General features: G+C 40.7%; 1 protein-coding gene across 1 annotated transcript; it reads left to right on the plus strand.

Annotated features, from left to right (window-relative positions):
- Positions 1–234: 234 nt before the first annotated feature.
- Positions 235–11,717, plus strand: LOC110947445 (carotenoid-cleaving dioxygenase, mitochondrial-like). Its single transcript, XM_022188849.2, has 12 exons — positions 235–393; positions 3,023–3,227; positions 3,316–3,527; positions 4,321–4,436; positions 4,596–4,698; positions 5,260–5,388; positions 5,474–5,634; positions 5,732–5,899; positions 6,268–6,405; positions 8,123–8,305; positions 9,297–9,407; positions 11,093–11,717. The coding sequence occupies exons 1-12, from the start codon at positions 366–368 to the stop codon at positions 11,207–11,209; spliced, it is 1,671 nt and encodes a 556-aa protein (XP_022044541.2). The 5' UTR covers positions 235–365; the 3' UTR covers positions 11,210–11,717.
- Positions 11,718–18,064: the final 6,347 nt, after the last annotated feature.

Raw genomic sequence — 18,064 nt, forward strand, 5'->3', positions numbered from 1 at the left:
TTCATATTTATTTATAAAGGGTAGTTTGACTTGCCAAAAACTTCCCCCATCATTTAGGGCCACTACTGAAATCAAACATCAAAATAACAATAATATTAATCTTATGTGTTATTATAGTAGCTATAAGGCGTTAACTACAATAAAAGCTGCTGTTTTGTCAAACTAGACAGCTGTGCATGTCCAGCCTACAGACTGAGGGCTGGTAAAAGAGTAAATATGTACAGAACACAAGGCAGCAGTGTGTAACTCCTCCTCTGACTGTGTTATGTAAAAAGCTTGTTACATAACAGCACAGTGGCAGCAGCAGCTCAGAGATCTGCTGGTCCTGTAGACGCACCGAGCACACGCTGCATCCATCCGCTGCCATGCCTCCCGTGAAGCCCGACAGCCCAGGTAGGTTTCTCCACCTCCTGCATGTCTGCGGATTGCAGTGTGGCATTCACCTGCTGCTGATCTGTCAGTAGATCGACAGTACAGTATAGTACAGCGGACATGACTGCTGGAAAGCCTCACTGTACACCGAGTCAGGCTTCAAGTTCACCGTCTGAAAATCATACTGACTGATCTCTAGTTGTTATCTTGCAGTTTGTTAAACGTTTGAGTGGATAAAAGGCTGCGATTGCTGCGTTAAATAGTCAGTAGCCTACCAATCTGTACTTCCTCTCTCCGCGCAAGTTAAAGCTGCATTTCTCTGTTTGTAAATGCATCAAGCTACCGTTATCTGCATCACACAGTCAGAAACTGAAAACACTCTGTTTCCTGTATGTGGTGACAGCAGACTTTCGTTTAAACTCTCTTAAAAGCAGAACATGTAGGGTGATTATAGACAACACTATACTGTTGTTATTGATGTTTGGACTGTATTAGATTTGAAATGTCAATGTTTAGACTGTGACTAAGTCATTTACAGAAGGGACAGAATTAAGAAATGATCTATTTTGGAGCTATCCTCCGGGCTGTACGCTTAGAAACATAATCATCATGATTTAAAGATGCATTTATAACTTTTTGTTCATAATGTGGAAGCTGCTGTCACTTTTAATCGAGTGGAAAAGTGCACTATTTGAGTTGAATTGGTCCTTTAACCCTCCTGTTGTCTTCATGTACGGACACCAAAAATATTTTTTCCTTGTCTGAAAAAAATCCAAAAATTCAGCAAAAAAAGAAAAGGTCAAATTTCTGAAAATTTGAAAAAACTTCAGGAAGTAAATTCCATTATTTCCTTAAAAGTTTCCCTTAAAACTTTTATTTAAAAAAATAATCCACAAATGTGGCAAGAAAATTCTTGTGAATACTTTCAAAAAAAGGAGTAAAAATCTTCCAAAAAAATCCAAAAAATATCTAAAGTGATTACAGATATATCAGTAAAACCTTTAATATTTTCTTTAAGAACATTCACAAAAAATCAACCAAAATCAAGTGAACTTTGCTTTGTTGATTTTTTTAGTGAATATTCTTAAGAAACATTTTTAACATTTCTGTTTTTTCCACCAAAAATATTTTAAGATTTCCCAAAAATGTTGAAAATGTGGACATCAGAAGTTTCACTGTGAAAATATATTTTTTTTTTCCACATTTTCAAACTTTAAAACGGGTCCATTTTGACCTGCAGGACACCACGAGGGTTAAAGCTCTTTCAACTTGGTGATAATGTGCTCAGAGCTGGTAAAGTCATGTAGAGACAAGAACAGTGGCTCGTATTGATTGCAATCAGTTTTTGGCACATTAAGGGACAGACCTGTTTACCGAGTTTGTTCTGCATGCAGTTCACCTGCCAACAGTTGTGTATTGATTTTTCCAGAGCACACTGTGATAAGAATGGAGCTGCTCATCCTTGAAAAGAAGCACAACACGTATAGCAGCATCTATTTCTTTATCTTGGGATTGCTTCATATTTAGTATTACAAAAAACTGTCTTACATTTCCAAGTAGTAAGACAAGTGTTGGGTGAGTGTTTCTCAACTTAAAATGCTCATCCACATATTTTACTGTAAGAAGTGCTCTGATTTCATTAGTCATTTGCTTTTTCCACTGTTTGCTGGACATAAATATCTTGAAAATGTCCTTGCCAGTGTATTTGCACTATAGTTTTTAGGTTAGCTCACCCATTTTGAACAGTAAGTACCAGTTAAAGACTAAACATCCAAGTGAGGCAACAAAAACACCAGAAGCAGTTCATCCAAAGCTGACTGTACTGCATGTGTCTAATATACTACCTCATGAAATTTAACATTCAAATTCTTTTCATTATCATAAATTTATCAGGTTTTCTAGACTTCACATTTAACATTTCACCCCAAAAAGGCCAAATACTCCAGTTAAGGGGCCCTAGATTCATTTATGCATGGTTAAGATTGCATTATACGCTTTATATTCTTATTATTGCTACTTTATGAAACTGAATATTTCCGAAATAAGATACTTCTCTGCTTCAGGAATACATTCTAATGCCATCGTTGTAGCTTCAAAATACAACCTAGTACATATGTAGTATAAACCCTCGCTTACACTGCAAGAAATACACCTTCATTCTGGCTGGAAACAGTGGAGCCGACTGTTATCAATAATTGAAGTCGCATGTCTTTGTTAACGCTGCAGTCACTGGGGAGAAGCAGGAGGTTTATGCTTGTAGCTAAACAACACAACAACAACAGTCCCTGTTACACATTGTGCGTATTACTTCTAATTAATGGCTGCTACATACATTTTCATTCCAAGTTGGTCGATTGGCAGCAAACATTGTAGGCCTCACTAATGCTTAGGTGGGGAAAGGATTAAAAGACGATTAACTTGTTTACAATTTAATACCCAGAAATAAACACAAAATACTGTAGTGAGTGTTGAGTGGGATTATGAATATAGATAATGTAATAATTTGGGTTAACAGACCAGCAAAAGTTGTATTTCCTGGTTCAGAAGGCTAATAAATGAGAAACTGAACTGAATTCAACATCATAGAAGTCGGCCATCTCACCAGTTTCCCTCTGATTGTTGTGTGATTTTATGTTTTTGTTTCCTACAGATGGGGCCCAGCCTGTTGGCAACAGTAAGGCAAAGGAATGCATCACCACGGTAGTGAAGGGACTGGAGACAATCGCTCCTCTGGTGAGCTCCGTAGAAGAAACCCCGGAGCCAATCTGTACTCAAGTAAAAGGCACCATCCCTTCCTGGATCAACGGCAAGTTCTTCCGCAACGGCCCGGGGAAGTTTGAGTTTGGAAACACACAGTGAGTTGGAATTACTGCTACACGACACAAACTAAAACAGCTTCCAAACACGTGCGATGGAGCCTTAACATCTTGCGTTTCATGGCAGCTACAACCACTGGTTCGATGGGATGGCGATGCTGCACCAGTTCAAGATCGAGAATGGCCAGGTGACCTACATGAGCCGGTTCCTGCAGAGCGACGCCTACAAGAAGAACCGTGAAAGGGACCGCATCGTGATGTCAGAGTTCGGTACCGTCGCCATGCCCGACCCCTGCAAGAACTTCTTCCAGAGATTCCTTTCTCGCTTTGTGATAATCGGTGAGTAGAGCCAATGAGAAGAGAAGACAGAAAGTGTTCATCTGTGATGTGTGGCAAAGATGGGCCAGGCGTTATTGCAGACACTTGGACCGCAGCTGGATTCCTGAGTCACTGTGCAAGAATGTTGCTCATTTTGTTTCTAATTTGAAGTTGAAATGAAGCACAGATTTCGTGAGGCTTTGAGACCAGCTTGGTGATTTAGGGAGGAGCAGGAAACCCAGGATAAGCGGAGAGAAAATCTACATCACACTGAAGAAAAGAATAACTCACTTAGAGTCAATGTTTGTACAATTTTTTGCTCAATCTGTGGTGACGCCAGAAGTGGAGCCTCTTCAGCATTGCATATACAGGGTGACACAAAAAAACGGGAACCTTTTAACAATCTAATAAAACCAAAAGTGATGGAAGAAAAATATTTTATTCACAGTAATTGAAACCTTAAAACATGCCATTTAAGAAACAATGACGGAATTTTAATTTTTTTTAAATTACTTCCTGTAGATGGCGTCCTCCTGTATGAATGCATTCTTGAAATCTGCTGTTGAGATTCCTCATTGACCACTGCAACATCTCAGCTGGGTTTTATTGGATTGTTAAAAAGTTCCCGTTTTTTTGTGTCACTCTGTACACTGAGGTTACATAATAATGTGCTGCAGTGGGGAGCAGAAAGTGTTCTGCGTTCCCACTGGACTTTCCAGAAACCTTCCTACAAACTGAATCACACAGAGGAATGCTTCTGTTAAACGTGCAAAGCTTTCAGTGGACTCAGTGTGTGTTTTTTTCTTTGTTACAGAACGGACAGACAATGCAAGTGTGAACTTTGTGAAATACAAAGGTGACTACTATGTCAGCACAGAGACCAATTTCATGCACAGAGTGAATCCAGAGACCCTACAATCAGTGGAGAAGGTACTATCATGATTGTCATGGCATGTTAGATGATAATATTTATACCAGTGGCATGAATTCTATAAAAAAAATCCTTCTGATATTCCTTCAAATATTCCATTTGGATCAGCCTTAATAATCATCCTTCCTGATCCTCCTGGTTCTCTTTTATGCTTTAAGGTTGACTGGAGTAAGTTCATCGCTGTAAATGGAGCCACTGCTCATCCACACTACGACCCAGATGGCACCACCTACAATATGGGAAACTCCTATGGAAGCAAAGGTTGGTCCCAAGCCCCACATTAACCCCCTGAACCCTGCAGGTCACTGTACCAGGACGAGGTTACATGTTCCAAAACAAAACGCTATTTTGGCACATTGACAGAACACTGAAACAGACGTGGCGCTGCTGCGTTTCATTTCTGCTGTCAGATCTGGTGAAGTCGTAGCTGAGAATATTTACCACAGTAGAATCAGTGTTTACTGGCTAGTTGTTATTTCCGGTAAGTCTGATTTGATGATGGGACAAGGAGACTTATTGTATATTAAATTGCTCCCAAGTGTCTGTTATCCACACAGCCTGTTGATTGTTAATTTTGGCCTGACAATTTTGCAGCTGGTACTTGACTGTGATTAAATTTGGGGATGTTTTTTCAGGTGGTAGGTTTAAAAAAGTATATGTCAGGGCTTAAGGACTTAAGGCATGGATCATTCAATCAGTGCTTTATATGTACTTTACCTCCTCTAGCAATTAAACTAAGTTATTATCTCTGAACACCTGTGTTTGCTTTTTTACAGAGAAATGTCAGTAAAAGCTTTTACATTATTATTCTGGTTATTGCAGGAGCTCTGTACAACATCATCAGAGTACCTCCTGAGAAGAAAGATGACAAAGACACCCTGCAGGGAGCCAAAGTGCTCTGTTCGATTGTGCCTGTAAACAAGTCCCATCCCTCCTACTACCACAGCTTTGGTAAGCCGTCATTCATCAGTGGCGTCTTTCTTTTACTTGCTGCCCTCAGCTAGAAAGCCTAATAATGCTCTTCTCCTGCTTCCAGCCATGTCTGAGAACTACGTGGTGTTCATCGAGCAGCCGATCAAGATGGACCTGCTGAAGATAGTCACATGCAAGGTGAGGGGGAAGGCCCTGAGCGACGGCATCTACTGGGATCCCAAGCAGGAAACCGTTTTCCATCTTGTCGACAAGAACACAGGCGAGGTGAGGACTGATTCGCGCAAAAAGCAGGAAACTTCATGGAAATTCTGTACATCAAAACCAACAAGAAAAATGTCCTGCTTCTTCCATCTCGCTGCAGGTCAGCTCAGTGAAGTACCACGCCAAGGCCATCTCCACCTTCCATCAGATCAACGCCTTTGAGGAGGACGGATTCCTGATGCTCGATCTGTGCTGCTCAGACGACGGCCAAACCATCAACAACTTCTTCATCCAGAACCTACGCAAGTCTGGAGAAGCACTAGATGAGGTCAGTACAGAATAGGATGGAAATAGATAGATTAAACGAAAAAAAACATCTTTAAATTCTCTTTTTGGATTGTACCAAAGTTTGCTGGTGCATTAGTCATTTTGGAAGAAGACCTTTTGAGTGGTAGATATGTTGCCTTCTGCCTAAATTTTTACTGTAGCTCTTCATATGGCCCTTTCTGTCTCTTTGCCCAAAGATAAAAAAACACATTGTTTGGCACAATGAATCCCTAAAATCAGGCATATAGGTTGAGGCGTATGGGTTCTCTAAAGCGTCTTGGGACAATTTGACCTGTAATTGGCGCTATATAAATAGAATAGAATTGAATTGAATTGAAATGTCTAAATACTGGACTGTGTTCCTCTCAGGTGTACAACAGCATGTGCAGGGCTTATCCTCGTCGCTTTGTTCTGCCCCTAAATGTGACCAGTGAAACCCCGACGGGCCAGAACCTGAACACTCGACCCTCCAGTGGAGCGTCGTGTGTCAAAGTCAGCAAAGACAAGGTGGGCTAAGCTCTTTATTATGAGTAGGAGCCATAAATGAATTGTTGTTGTTTTATTTGTAAGGGAAAGGGTATATTAATTATTTGTTCATAGTACTATTTTGTGATTATGTTAAATAGGTTGATAGCAGGTCATCTGCATATGGGCAGGAATAATCAAGCAAATATATTAATCTGTTCACTTGTTGTTTTTTCATTGTTTGAGAACGGGTGAGCTGGGCCGTTGTATTTTTTGTTTTGATTACTTTGACTATGATTTTGTGCACATTACCTTGAGTTGATTATCTTTTTTCTTTAATAAAAGGTTAAATTTATTATTTGGAAATCTCAGTGGATTGTTTTGTTTAGCACGTCGGACAAACAGGCCCGGTGTCTCTCAGCGACTCTTACTTGTTTAAGTCACTACATTGTGAACACCTGCATTTACATTCCTGCTCTAGCAGAAAAACTGGATTCAGTCCTACAGGTTGTGTAAGTATTGTCTGTGTGGATTCTCAGTCATCTAGGTCAAGGTTATTCTCAGAGCTGGAGTAAAGGAAACCAGACTCCCTTTTTGGATCTTGAAGACAGAATTCAGTTCTTTTCTTGGCAAAAAAAAAGGATTATATTATTAATTTCTATTTTTAGAGAGGCATTCATGTGCAAGCAGCATTTTATTCTTGTAGTTTGAGTGAAATACTTACAGAAGGTTTTAATGGACAAGGATTTAGTAAATTTATACGATGATCAGGTTTTGTATGAATAATCTTAAGCTGCATGGTAACCAGCAACTACCAGTTACAATATAGTGGAAAAAATTAGGATATATTTCTCTCTCTGTAGTGTAGCAGAGTATAAAAAAATGTAATGAACATACTCAGATACTTTACATCTCCACGACTGATTCACTTCAGAAACTCAAATTTACAAAGTTATAGACTTGGAAACAGCACATCTACTCATATAATCATTAAATATGTAATGAAAATGGAAGTGATTAATATAAAAATATGATCATTAAGTGTTTAGGGTGCTGTCTCTGCAGGAACATATTTAAAATTAGCACAAAAGCAATTTTATTCTTCATATCCCACTCAGCAATACAATGACAATCAGCAACACAGCCACAGTAAATTTTTAAAGACTCCCTTCCAGTTTTTGATCTTGTTAACATGTGCATATGGATTTTTTCTTCTGCTGAAAGACACATCATGAGCCAAATAAACAGTCAAAGCCATGGTATTTACACAGATTCAGACTCATAGGGTTTCATATTTAACAAACATAAAGAACCAATCCTGTCAACGTGCACTGTGGAGTTTTCTGTGTTATTCTTCTTCCTTTAGAATCGGTTCTAACATGTATATGGCTAAATTACTCTAATATTAAAACTAGCATTTGTGCACTGTAAAGTAGTTTTACAGTGTTTGAGGGAAGTTGTAGGTGAGCTGGTGTGCTCCAGCTGCAGAGTGGGGAGGAGTGGATGGAGAAAGAGGCAGGTAGATTCACATTTTAGAGGAAACAAAAGTTACATCTAAACCATTTGAAGGTTGGAAGGGGTTATTTGTAATTGGAATAAAACGTCTAAAGATGTAACTTTATGAACACAGAGATGAGTTTCTAGAAGTTTGATCAGTGACTGGAGAGGGACTGTTAGCAGTACGGGTGAAACACTTCAGCATAGCTAAAACTCACAGAGCTCTAGTGACAACAGACGGCCGATCCTGTTTTGTCTGCAGGTGTTCTGTCAGCATGAGGATCTCCATGGAGACGACCTGCAGCAGTACGGCGGCCTGGAGTTCCCACAGATCAACTACGACAAATGCAACACGCGTCCGTACCGTTATTTCTACGGCTGCGGCTTCAGACACCTGGTGGGAGATTCTCTGCTCAAGATGGACCTGAAGGACAAGACGCTCAAGGTGGGTCTGTGGTGGGGTCTACTTCCTGGGACACCAAATTTACCTCTATCTGAAGTCCTCCTCTTCATGGAACACAGCAGACAAATGATGTATCGTCACTTTCATGCAAAGATGCAAAACTACTGTCATAATATAAGAATTCAGTATTTTATACAATATATCAGACAGGTTACAGTTAGCAAGTGCTGTCAGGCTCATCATATACGTCTCAAGAAGGAACCAAATTTAAAAAAAAAAAATACAGTGGTGGAAAAAGGTTTTCGGACACCCAATACACTTGCATGTATATTGCATTAAGAATCACTCTTAGGTGCACTCTTCAACTTAAAATTGATTGGTCCCATAAAAATAAGAAATTTTGAGTATTGGGTCGTTTTGGTCGAATTTCATTTTGTTAGTTTTTCTTGTAAACAATAAATAAAAAATATATAATTTGTATTTTTTGTGTGTCTAATGCAGCCACGCCTTTTGAAAGACAAAAAAGATTTTTCCACAAATATTTCATCATAATATCTGAGACTGTGTAAAATTTTAAGGGTGTCCGAAAGCTGAACTCTCTCATTCAGGTCAAGGCGACTGATCCAACCACCAGGACAGGGCCGGTCCATAGCTAGACTCTTCTCTGTGGTTCCCTGGTGGTGGAACTAGTTACCAAACTCTGTTCCATCTGCAGAGTCTCTCTCAGTCTCCAAGAAAACAGTAAAAACTCAGCTCTTCAGTGAACATCTTTGAACCTGACAGACTGCAAAACAAACAACAAAAAATCCTTTTACGTCCACACTGCCTGTAGACACCGCGGTCCTGTTATCACACGTGAACTTGTTTTATTGCTCTTATCCAGGTTGTTTTCTCCTGACTAGATCCTTTTTTTGTGTTGTATCTACTCTCAGATGTACGTCGCTTTGGATAAAATTGCTAGCAGCTAAATTAAACTGTAGAATGATTGTAAACTGGAGATTAAGCTGCTGTTTGTGAACATGAAATACTGCAGGTCTGGTACCAGAAAGGTTTCTACCCGTCAGAACCCGTGTTTGTGCCTTCACCTGACGCAAAGGATGAAGATGATGGAGTCATCCTCTCGGTGGTCCTCACCCCCTCACAGGTAAAGCTCTGTGCCTCTTACTTTTCCTGAAGACTGACCTTCTACCAGGAGAGCCCACATGATGAGAAGTGAAATAGTTTCTCTAAGATTCAGTAATAAAGAGGCTGGTGACTGTGGAGCTACATCAGTGCTATAAAGTGCCTCTTTATATTATACCGAGCCACTGTGGTTCTAGTTTAAGTGTGTTTTCAGGAGATCTGGACTTTACTTGGTTGATTTCAAGTCTACTATCAGCCAGATGCATAATCCAACATTAATATTCATGAAGGCGATGAGCAGAATCAGAAATATTCACTGATGAATTTACACAAAGTGTCTAAAGTTTCCTATCACAATTAGAAAACTTCTAAAGAGCAGAAGCATAATGGCACGAAATGTATTTTCTGTCTGTTAGTGCTTCCAGTAATAGGAAAGAAGCAGCAGAATCAAATGTAATTTAGTTTTATTTGGGGAGAAATTTATGAAATTAACTTTATAATGTGAATATAAATCTTGCAAATTTTACCAAACAGGATTTTTGTACGTCTGAAAGACCGCCACAGAAAAATGAGTTTGAACATTTGATTAAAATAAACAGTAATTCCTGGTATTTCTATTCAGGTGTTATGTAGGTGAAGTTGTGCTGCTTCCTGACTGCATGTGTGGCTGCTTCAGTTTTATTCCTGCTGCAGGGTGTTATCCTCACCTCTGTACTGTGGCTTCCTTGTAAAGCAAATCAAATGTTGAAGGAATACAACAGTAAACATTTACCGTGTTGCTGTGGATGCATTAATGTAATATTTATGACAAGATTTGATTACTTGACTCTGAGCCTCAAACCAGTCTGGTTTAAAATGCATTTCATCTGTTTTTTTTTTTTTTTTAAATTGCCAAAATGGGACCATTTATCAGAGCGGAAACCTGTGAAGACAAAGAATCAGCACATTTTCAATTATGTGCCATTCTTTCTGAAAATTTAATCAAAAATAAGCTGTGGTATTTCATAAAAAGAATCATTTATTCTATATGTCTAATTCAAAATTTGACAAAAATAAACTATTTGCACTAACCAGATTCTGTAAATATTAAATATTGGCCAACAGCCATGTCACATAAAATCACCACTTACACAGAGCAGATAGGTGCTAATCCTTGAAATTAATTACTCAAAAATGTAAGTAGTAAAATATTTAAGGTATGTAGATTCAACATTTTTCCAGTATTGGTAACAAAGAACAGCTGTACATGTTCATTCTATTTTCTTCCATCCATCCATCATCCATACACCGCTTAATCCTCATTAGGATAGCGGGCATCTAGAGCCTATCCCAGCTGACTTAAGGTGAAGACAGGGGACATCCTGGACAGGTCACCAGCCTATCACAGGGCTACATATAGAAACAAACGATCACATTCACACTCACAGCTACGGACGATTTAGAATCACCATTTAACCTCAGCATGTTTTTGGAATGTGAGAGGAGTCCAGAAAATGGCTTTGAGTCTGTTAGTTATGCATATATTTAGCTCTTTTCTTTTTAAAGACCTAAACAGTCCATTTTAGCTGCCTTTTTGATCGGTTGTCTCTGATTCTTGCAGGCTGACATGCTTTTTTATTCTGCTCCTTTATCGTAATCACTTTGCATGCTCTGCTTTGTGCTGCTCTGTGGCTCCTGATGGTAACTCCACTGAACTTTTCTCTCCAGGATAAAGGAACATTCCTCCTGGTTTTGGATGCCAAGACCTTTGAAGAGATGGGGAGAGCCGATGTGCCTGTCAACATGGCGTACGGCTTCCATGGTGTCTTCAGTGCTTCTGCATGAGCCGGTCTCCAAAGAGTTTCTTATCCTCGATATTATAGCAAGGATACAAAGTGCAGTATTTAGCATGTAGCCACTATATTCCTGATGGTACTGAGTAGCTGCTGCATTACACAGTGAAGATGGATGCAGACTTGTGTTACTGACTGAATGCAGACATTTACACAAATTAAGTTTTTGGTTACATTAATTCTGCTTTAGTCTATTTTACTTCTTAATTAGCTCACATATACTCATGTTATTCATATGAAATATATTTCTTTTGTACTCACTTGAAAATGACACTAAGTATTCGAGGCTGCTTTAACAGGGAAGTTAATGTGCTGTGGGCATCAAACCTGTGACACTCAGATTGAACGATGGTTCAAACACTAAGTGCCAAATGAATAATTTTCAAAAACTGTGGTACTCTTTCCTTTTTTAATTGAGCAATGATTGTTTTTTTACAGCTTCAGTGACTTTTATATGCTCTTTCTTAAAACTTTTCATTAAATTTTACCTCTACAAACTGTTGAATTTGTCTTTTTTGTGTGCCTTTCACACAGAAGCCATGGCAAGATAATATCCAGAAATATGCTCCTATATCAAACAGGCTGTATTGGGACCATGGAAAAAGTGAAAGTGAATTTCGCTCCACTACGCTGGATCTACGTGTTCAATGCATTTTTTCATAGACAATACCCTTCTAGACTCTGGGTTAAAAGTTCTGCTCAGAATATTTGTCCGAACTTTGTCACCAGCCAGAAATGCATCTTTATGAGAATACCCAAAAAACGAAAATCTGGTGCTGCTGTTTTTGCTTGTTTTAAGTGCTATGTTAATTCTGGCAACACAAAATCTTTATCAAATGTCAAACACATCTACCAAACATTTGAAACAAGTATTGGTGCCTTAGTGTACACATAGGTGAATTCAGAGTGAGAAATGTAGCTCATTTCTTGAAGGAAATGCTTCAACTTAAGTGATTTGCACCCAGCACATTTAGCTAAAAGCTTATGTGTCATATATTAAGAATATCACAACCTACTGTGTAATGAAAGATATAAAATAAAAAATGCACACCATGGCCATAAATGGCTGAAAATTAACCAAATTGCTACCACGCCCTCCTAAATCAGAATAATGGCAAAAATGGAATAGGACAAAAAAATAAATGCACAAAAGGTCAGAGTCATTCACAAGTATGGTATAAAACATTTATTCAAATACGGCAGTGTCTCTGAATATGAAAATATAGATTAATACACATACAAATAGGTGGCACACATATTTACTCAGCATGTTAAAGGTAGGTTGGTCAAGTTTAAAAGTGCTGCCCAGCTTTGCAAACCCAGACAGGTATTCTTCTTTTTGACATGCAACAAAAAATGTTGTTTTTTTTTGCCTTTGTCATGAAAGGCACTGGTCGAGTCACAATCTGTAAACGTATGGATGCCAGTGAGTGCTGAACACACACTGGTGCCAAGAGCTGCTGAGACCTTAGAGACATCAACGATCCTCGTTCTGTTGCCTACTCAGTGAAGAAATACAATCTACACTGTAAATCTTTTCTGCAGACTTACAGCAATCACTGCCACATCAGTATCAGGGCTTTTGATGACTACAGTTTGATGTTCTTGTGCAGCATGCTGTGCATGTAAAAACACCCTAGTGTCACATTCTTCATGATCACAGGTCAATTCTTGAACAGCTCTGACAGTTTGTGAACCCTCCTTTACAGTCACACAGTGACACAGTTCTCCATGTGCTATGTACAAGCTGAAGTCACTGCCCAAAACGGTTAGGTCAGCATCTCGCAATGCAACATAGAGGAATTCTGCCAGTGCTGTTTTGTTTGTTCCATCTGATAGAAACTTTTTCCATTGTGCTGGTGCTTTCTGGTCTCGTCCATAGATTTGGATCTGCTGTGTACCACCCCCAGCTCTGCATGACCGCTCTAGGTTTTTAATACTAATCGCTGGATACTGGTCAATGACAAAGTCTATCCGTGTACACTTGTGCTGCAGACATAGCTTGACCATGTACTGTAGTACGTTGTCAGCTAACTCTCCGAAGGTAGCTGGTCTGGACCTAATAGCTTGAATGACTGCCATGCCGTCAATGAGAATAGCTCCATCCGACGGAACTTCTCGAACTAAGCAGTCTCCACCTTTGTTCTCCAATAGATTCATCAGAGCTGATTTGTCTGTTTTAGCTAGGGACCCATCAGTATTGGCTAAAGGATATGAAACCGTTCCCAAGGAGTAGGACAGAATTTCCCTCAGGTCTAGCTTTCTGCTCTGACCAATAATGAGTAGTCTCGAGAACAGTTTTTTGTCTGCACGCAGAATCACATCTTTGCCAGAGGCAGATTTCTTTTTTGTCTTTGCCTGGTCACTGAAGGTTTTCAGTTTTTGTGCTTTGATGGGGGCGAATACTTCGACTGATTTTGATAACAGTCTTTTGTTGATAAACTCTTCGACTGCTTTTTCCGCCCTTTCTTGTGCTCCAAGCAAATCATTCTGGACATCTTCAGCTGTCATTATCCCAGAGCTAAGACAAACAATGCCATCTTGGTGTGTGTCAAATGGGTTTAGCACGGAATCTATTGTGAAACATATTCTGGTCACAGCATTTTCATCTGCCTGAATGCGTCTGCTGCTTAGATCTTTTTGTCTTTGTGTTTCATGAGATTTGGAGACGACGGTTATTTTAAAAACCCAGCTCCTGGAGGCTTTGAGTGAAGATTTAACATCCATCAAAACGGAACTACAGACAGTTAAATCTGAGCTGAGGGTCAGTATTTCAAACATCAAGTCCGACCCGGGTGCCCTAAAGCAACTGCTGAAACAGTTGGTCTGCCCTTCTGTAAGTGAAAGTTAAACAGGAAGTGGTTCACTGAGGATGTCGTCCATTCAGTCTCCTTCTTCACATCCAGATGAGGTTTTCCTTCTGTTGGTTTCACTCAGAAGATCCTCACAGTGAACATGAGATGAAGACAGACGTCACAGTATCAGTATCAACAGCAGAGGTTCATTTTAAAGTATCCCTGGAAAGATTTCCTCTGTCATATATATTTTCAAAGCACTGAAAGACAGAAAGGCCTGTAGTCACTTTAGCTTTAGGAGAAAGGATTTTATTATCTAGCTTATCTGTGCTGCAATTTAAATGTAATAACTGTAGTGTTCATCTTTACTTTGGGCATATTGTGGGAGGTTATTTTTCTCATCTGCACTAAGATGTACTACACCATGTGATTCAGTCATTAAACAATGTTAACCACTAGTGACTAGATTTACTGTTTTCTCCAGTTAAACTTCAGATATTCAGGACTACTGACAACACAGAACCTTAACCTGTTTTAATCACATTTAGGTTTTCTAAACATTACATTAATGTGAACCAGCGTCTCCACTGACAGTTTTATTAACTAAATGTACCACATTACACTAACACAACACACTTCAGCTGTTGACATGAGACTCAACGCAAACATTGTTAGCTTAATGCTATGTTAGCTTTAATCAGGATAAGACTGAGCAGCTAGCTTGGTTAGCACTGCGAACATTAAAGCTAATATTTACTGGATGCTAACTTTCTTCTCTGGTCAACACACTTCTTCTTTTCCTTTCGGCTTTTCCCTTCAGGGGTCGCCACAGCGAATCAATTGCCTCCATCTAACCCCATCTGCTGCATCTTCTTCTCTCACACCAACTACCTTCATGTCCTCTTTAACCTCATCCATAAACCTCCTCTTTGGTCTTCCTCTAGGCCTCCTGCCTGGCAGTGGGAAACTCAGCATCCTTCTACCAATATATTCACTCTCTCTCCTCTGGACATGTCCGAACCATCTCAGTCTGGCCTCTCTGACTTTATCTCCAAAGCCTCTAACATGTGCTGTCCCTCTGATGTACTCATTTCTGATCCTATCCATCCTGGTCACTCCCAAAGACAACCTCAGCATCTTCACTTCTGCTACCTCCAGCTCTGCCTCCTGTCTTTTCCTCAGGGACACTGTCTCTAGACCAAACAACATGGCTGGTCTCACCACAGTTTTGTAAACCTTTCCTTTCATTTTAGCTGAAACTCTTCTATCACACATCACACCTGACACTTTTCTCCAGCCGTTCCAGCCTGCCTGTACACGCTTCTTCACCTCTTTTCCACACTCTCCATTGCTCTGGACTGTTGACCCTAAGTACTTAAAATCCTCCACCTTCTTGATCTCTTCTCCCTGTAACCTCACTCTTCCACTTGGGTCCCTCTCATTCACACACAGATACTCCGTCTTGCTGCGGCTAACCTTCATTCCTCTCCTTTCCAGGGCAAACCTCCACGCCTCTAGCTTCTCTTCCACTTGTTCCCTGCTCTCACTACAGATCACAATGTCATCTGCAAACATCATAGTCCATGGAGACTCCTGTCTAACCTCGTCTGTCATCCTGTCCATCACCATAGCAAACAAGAAGGGGCTCAGAGCTGATCCCTGATGTAGTCCCACCTCCACTTTGAACTCCTTTATTACTCCTACAGCACACCTCACCACTGTCTTACAGTCCTCATACATGTCCTGCACCACTCTAACATACTTCTCTGCCACTCCAGACTTCCTCATACAAAACCACAGTTCCTCTCTGGGCACCCTGTCATAAGCTTTCTCCAGATCTACAAAGACACAATGCAGCTCCTTCTGACCTTCTCTGTACTTCTCTATCAACATCCTCAAAGCAAATATTGCATCTGTTGGACTCTTTCTTGGCATGAAACCATACTGCTGCTCACAGATGTTCACCTCTGCTCTTAGTCTAGCTTCAACTACTCTTTCCCATAGCTTCACTGTGTGGCTCATCAGCTCTATAGTTGCCACAACTCTGCACATCTCCCTTGTTCTTAAAGATGGGCACCAGCACACTTCTCCTCCATTCCTCGGGCATCTTCTCACTAAGATCCTGTTGAACAACCCAGTCAGAAAGTCTACTGCTACCGCTCCGAGACACTTCCATACCTCCACAGGCATATCATCAGGACCAAGTGCCTTTCCACTCTTCATCCTCTTCAATGCCCTCCTCACTTCATCCTTACTAATCTTTGCTACTTCCAGATCCACAACAGTCACCTCTTCTACTCTTCGTTGTCTCTCATTTTCCTCATTCATCAACTCTTCAAAGTACTCTTTCCATCTTCCCATCACACTATTGGCACCTGTCAACACACTTCCATCCTTATCCTTTATCACCCTAACCTGCTGCACGTCCTTCCCATCTCTGTCTCTCTGCCTTGCCAACCTATACAGGTCAGTCTCTCCCTCCTTACTGTCCAACCTAGCATATAAGTCATTGTAAGCCCCTTGTTTGGCCTTTGCCACCTCTACTTTCACCTTACGCTGCATCTCCCTGTACTCCTGTCTACTCTCTTCAGTCCTCTCAGCGTCCCACTTCTTCCTAGCTAACCTCTTTCTCTGGATCCACTCCTGCACCTCCTCATTCCACCACCAAGTCTCCTTATCTCCTTTCCTTCCAGATGAGACACCAAGTACTCTCCGACCTGTCTCCCTGATCACATTTGCTGTAGTTGTCCAGTCATCTGGAAGCACCTCCTGACCATCCAAAGCCTGCCTCAACTCTTTCCTGAAAGTCATACAACACTCTTCCTTTTTCAGCTTCCACCATTTGGTCCTCTGCTCTGCCTTTGCCCTCTTCATCTTCTTCACCACCAGGGTCATCCTACACACCACCATCCTATGCTGTTTGGCTACACTCTCATCCACCACTACTTTGCAGTCACTGATCTCCTTCAGATTACACCGTCTACACAAGATGTAGTCTACCTGTGTGCTCCTACTTCCACTCTTATAGGTCACCCTATGTTCCTGCCTCTTCTGGAAGAAAGTATTCACTACAGCCATTTCCATCCTTTTTGCAAAGTCAACCACCATCTGTCCTTCTGCATTCCTCTCCTGGATACCAAACCTGCCCATGACCTCCTCATCATCTCTGTTTCTTGCACCAACATGTCCATTGAAGTCTGCACCAATGACAACTCTCTCACTTCTCGGGATGCTCTGCATCACTTCATCAAGGCCCAACCAGAATTTCTCTTTCTCCTCCAGCTTACATCATACCTGTGGAGCATACCCACTAACAACATTGAACACCTTCGATTTCTAGCTTCAGGCTCATCACTCGATCTGACACTCTTTTTACCTCCAGGACATTCCTAACAAACTCCTCCTTCAAGATAACTCCTACTCCATTTCTCTTCCTATCTACACCATGATAGAACAACTTGAACCCTGCTCCTAAACTTCTAGCTTTACTACCTTTCCACCTGGTCTCCTGGACACACAGTATGTCCACCTTCCTCCTCTGCATCATGTCAACCAGCTCTCTACCTTTTTCTGTCATAGTTCCAACGTTCAAAGTCCCTACTCTCAGTGCTAGACTCTTGGTGTGCCTCTTCTCTCTCTTCCTACGAACACACCTTCCTCCCCTCCTTCTTCGACCAACAGTAGTCCATTTTCCACTGGCGCCCTGTAGGTCGACAGCACTGATGGCGGTCGTTGTTAACCCGGGCCTCGACCGAGCTGGTACGGAAGTCATACATTTGATTCGCATGTTTGATTTGGCCAAAGTTTTACGTCGGATGCCCTTCCTGCCACAACCCTCTGTATTATAAATTCCACCAACATCTGGAGTGTATGGCATACATTATATCTGACACTACAGTTGTATATAAAGTGCATTAAAACCGGCAAAGATAAGAAAATAAACATTAACTTACCGAACAATCAGAGTCCTTTCAGTGTCTGCTGGTAGAATCAGCTGAAGGTAGAAAACTGGTTAAAACAAGCCAACAGGCAGAAAAACTGTGGATGAGGTT

Source organism: Acanthochromis polyacanthus, chromosome 17 (genome assembly GCF_021347895.1).
Source record: "Acanthochromis polyacanthus isolate Apoly-LR-REF ecotype Palm Island chromosome 17, KAUST_Apoly_ChrSc, whole genome shotgun sequence".
NCBI classification, from domain to species: Eukaryota; Metazoa; Chordata; class Actinopteri; family Pomacentridae; genus Acanthochromis; species Acanthochromis polyacanthus.

Excerpts from the sequence above, each read along its gene's own strand:
- LOC110947445 (XM_022188849.2), top strand. The coding sequence starts at position 366 with ATGCCTCCCGTGAAGCCCGACAGCCCAG. Across the intron at positions 394-3,022 it reads CGTGAAGCCCGACAGCCCAG|ATGGGGCCCAGCCTGTTGGC; the intron begins GTAGGTTTCTCC and ends TGTTTCCTACAG. Across the intron at positions 3,228-3,315 it reads TTTGAGTTTGGAAACACACA|CTACAACCACTGGTTCGATG; the intron begins GTGAGTTGGAAT and ends GTTTCATGGCAG.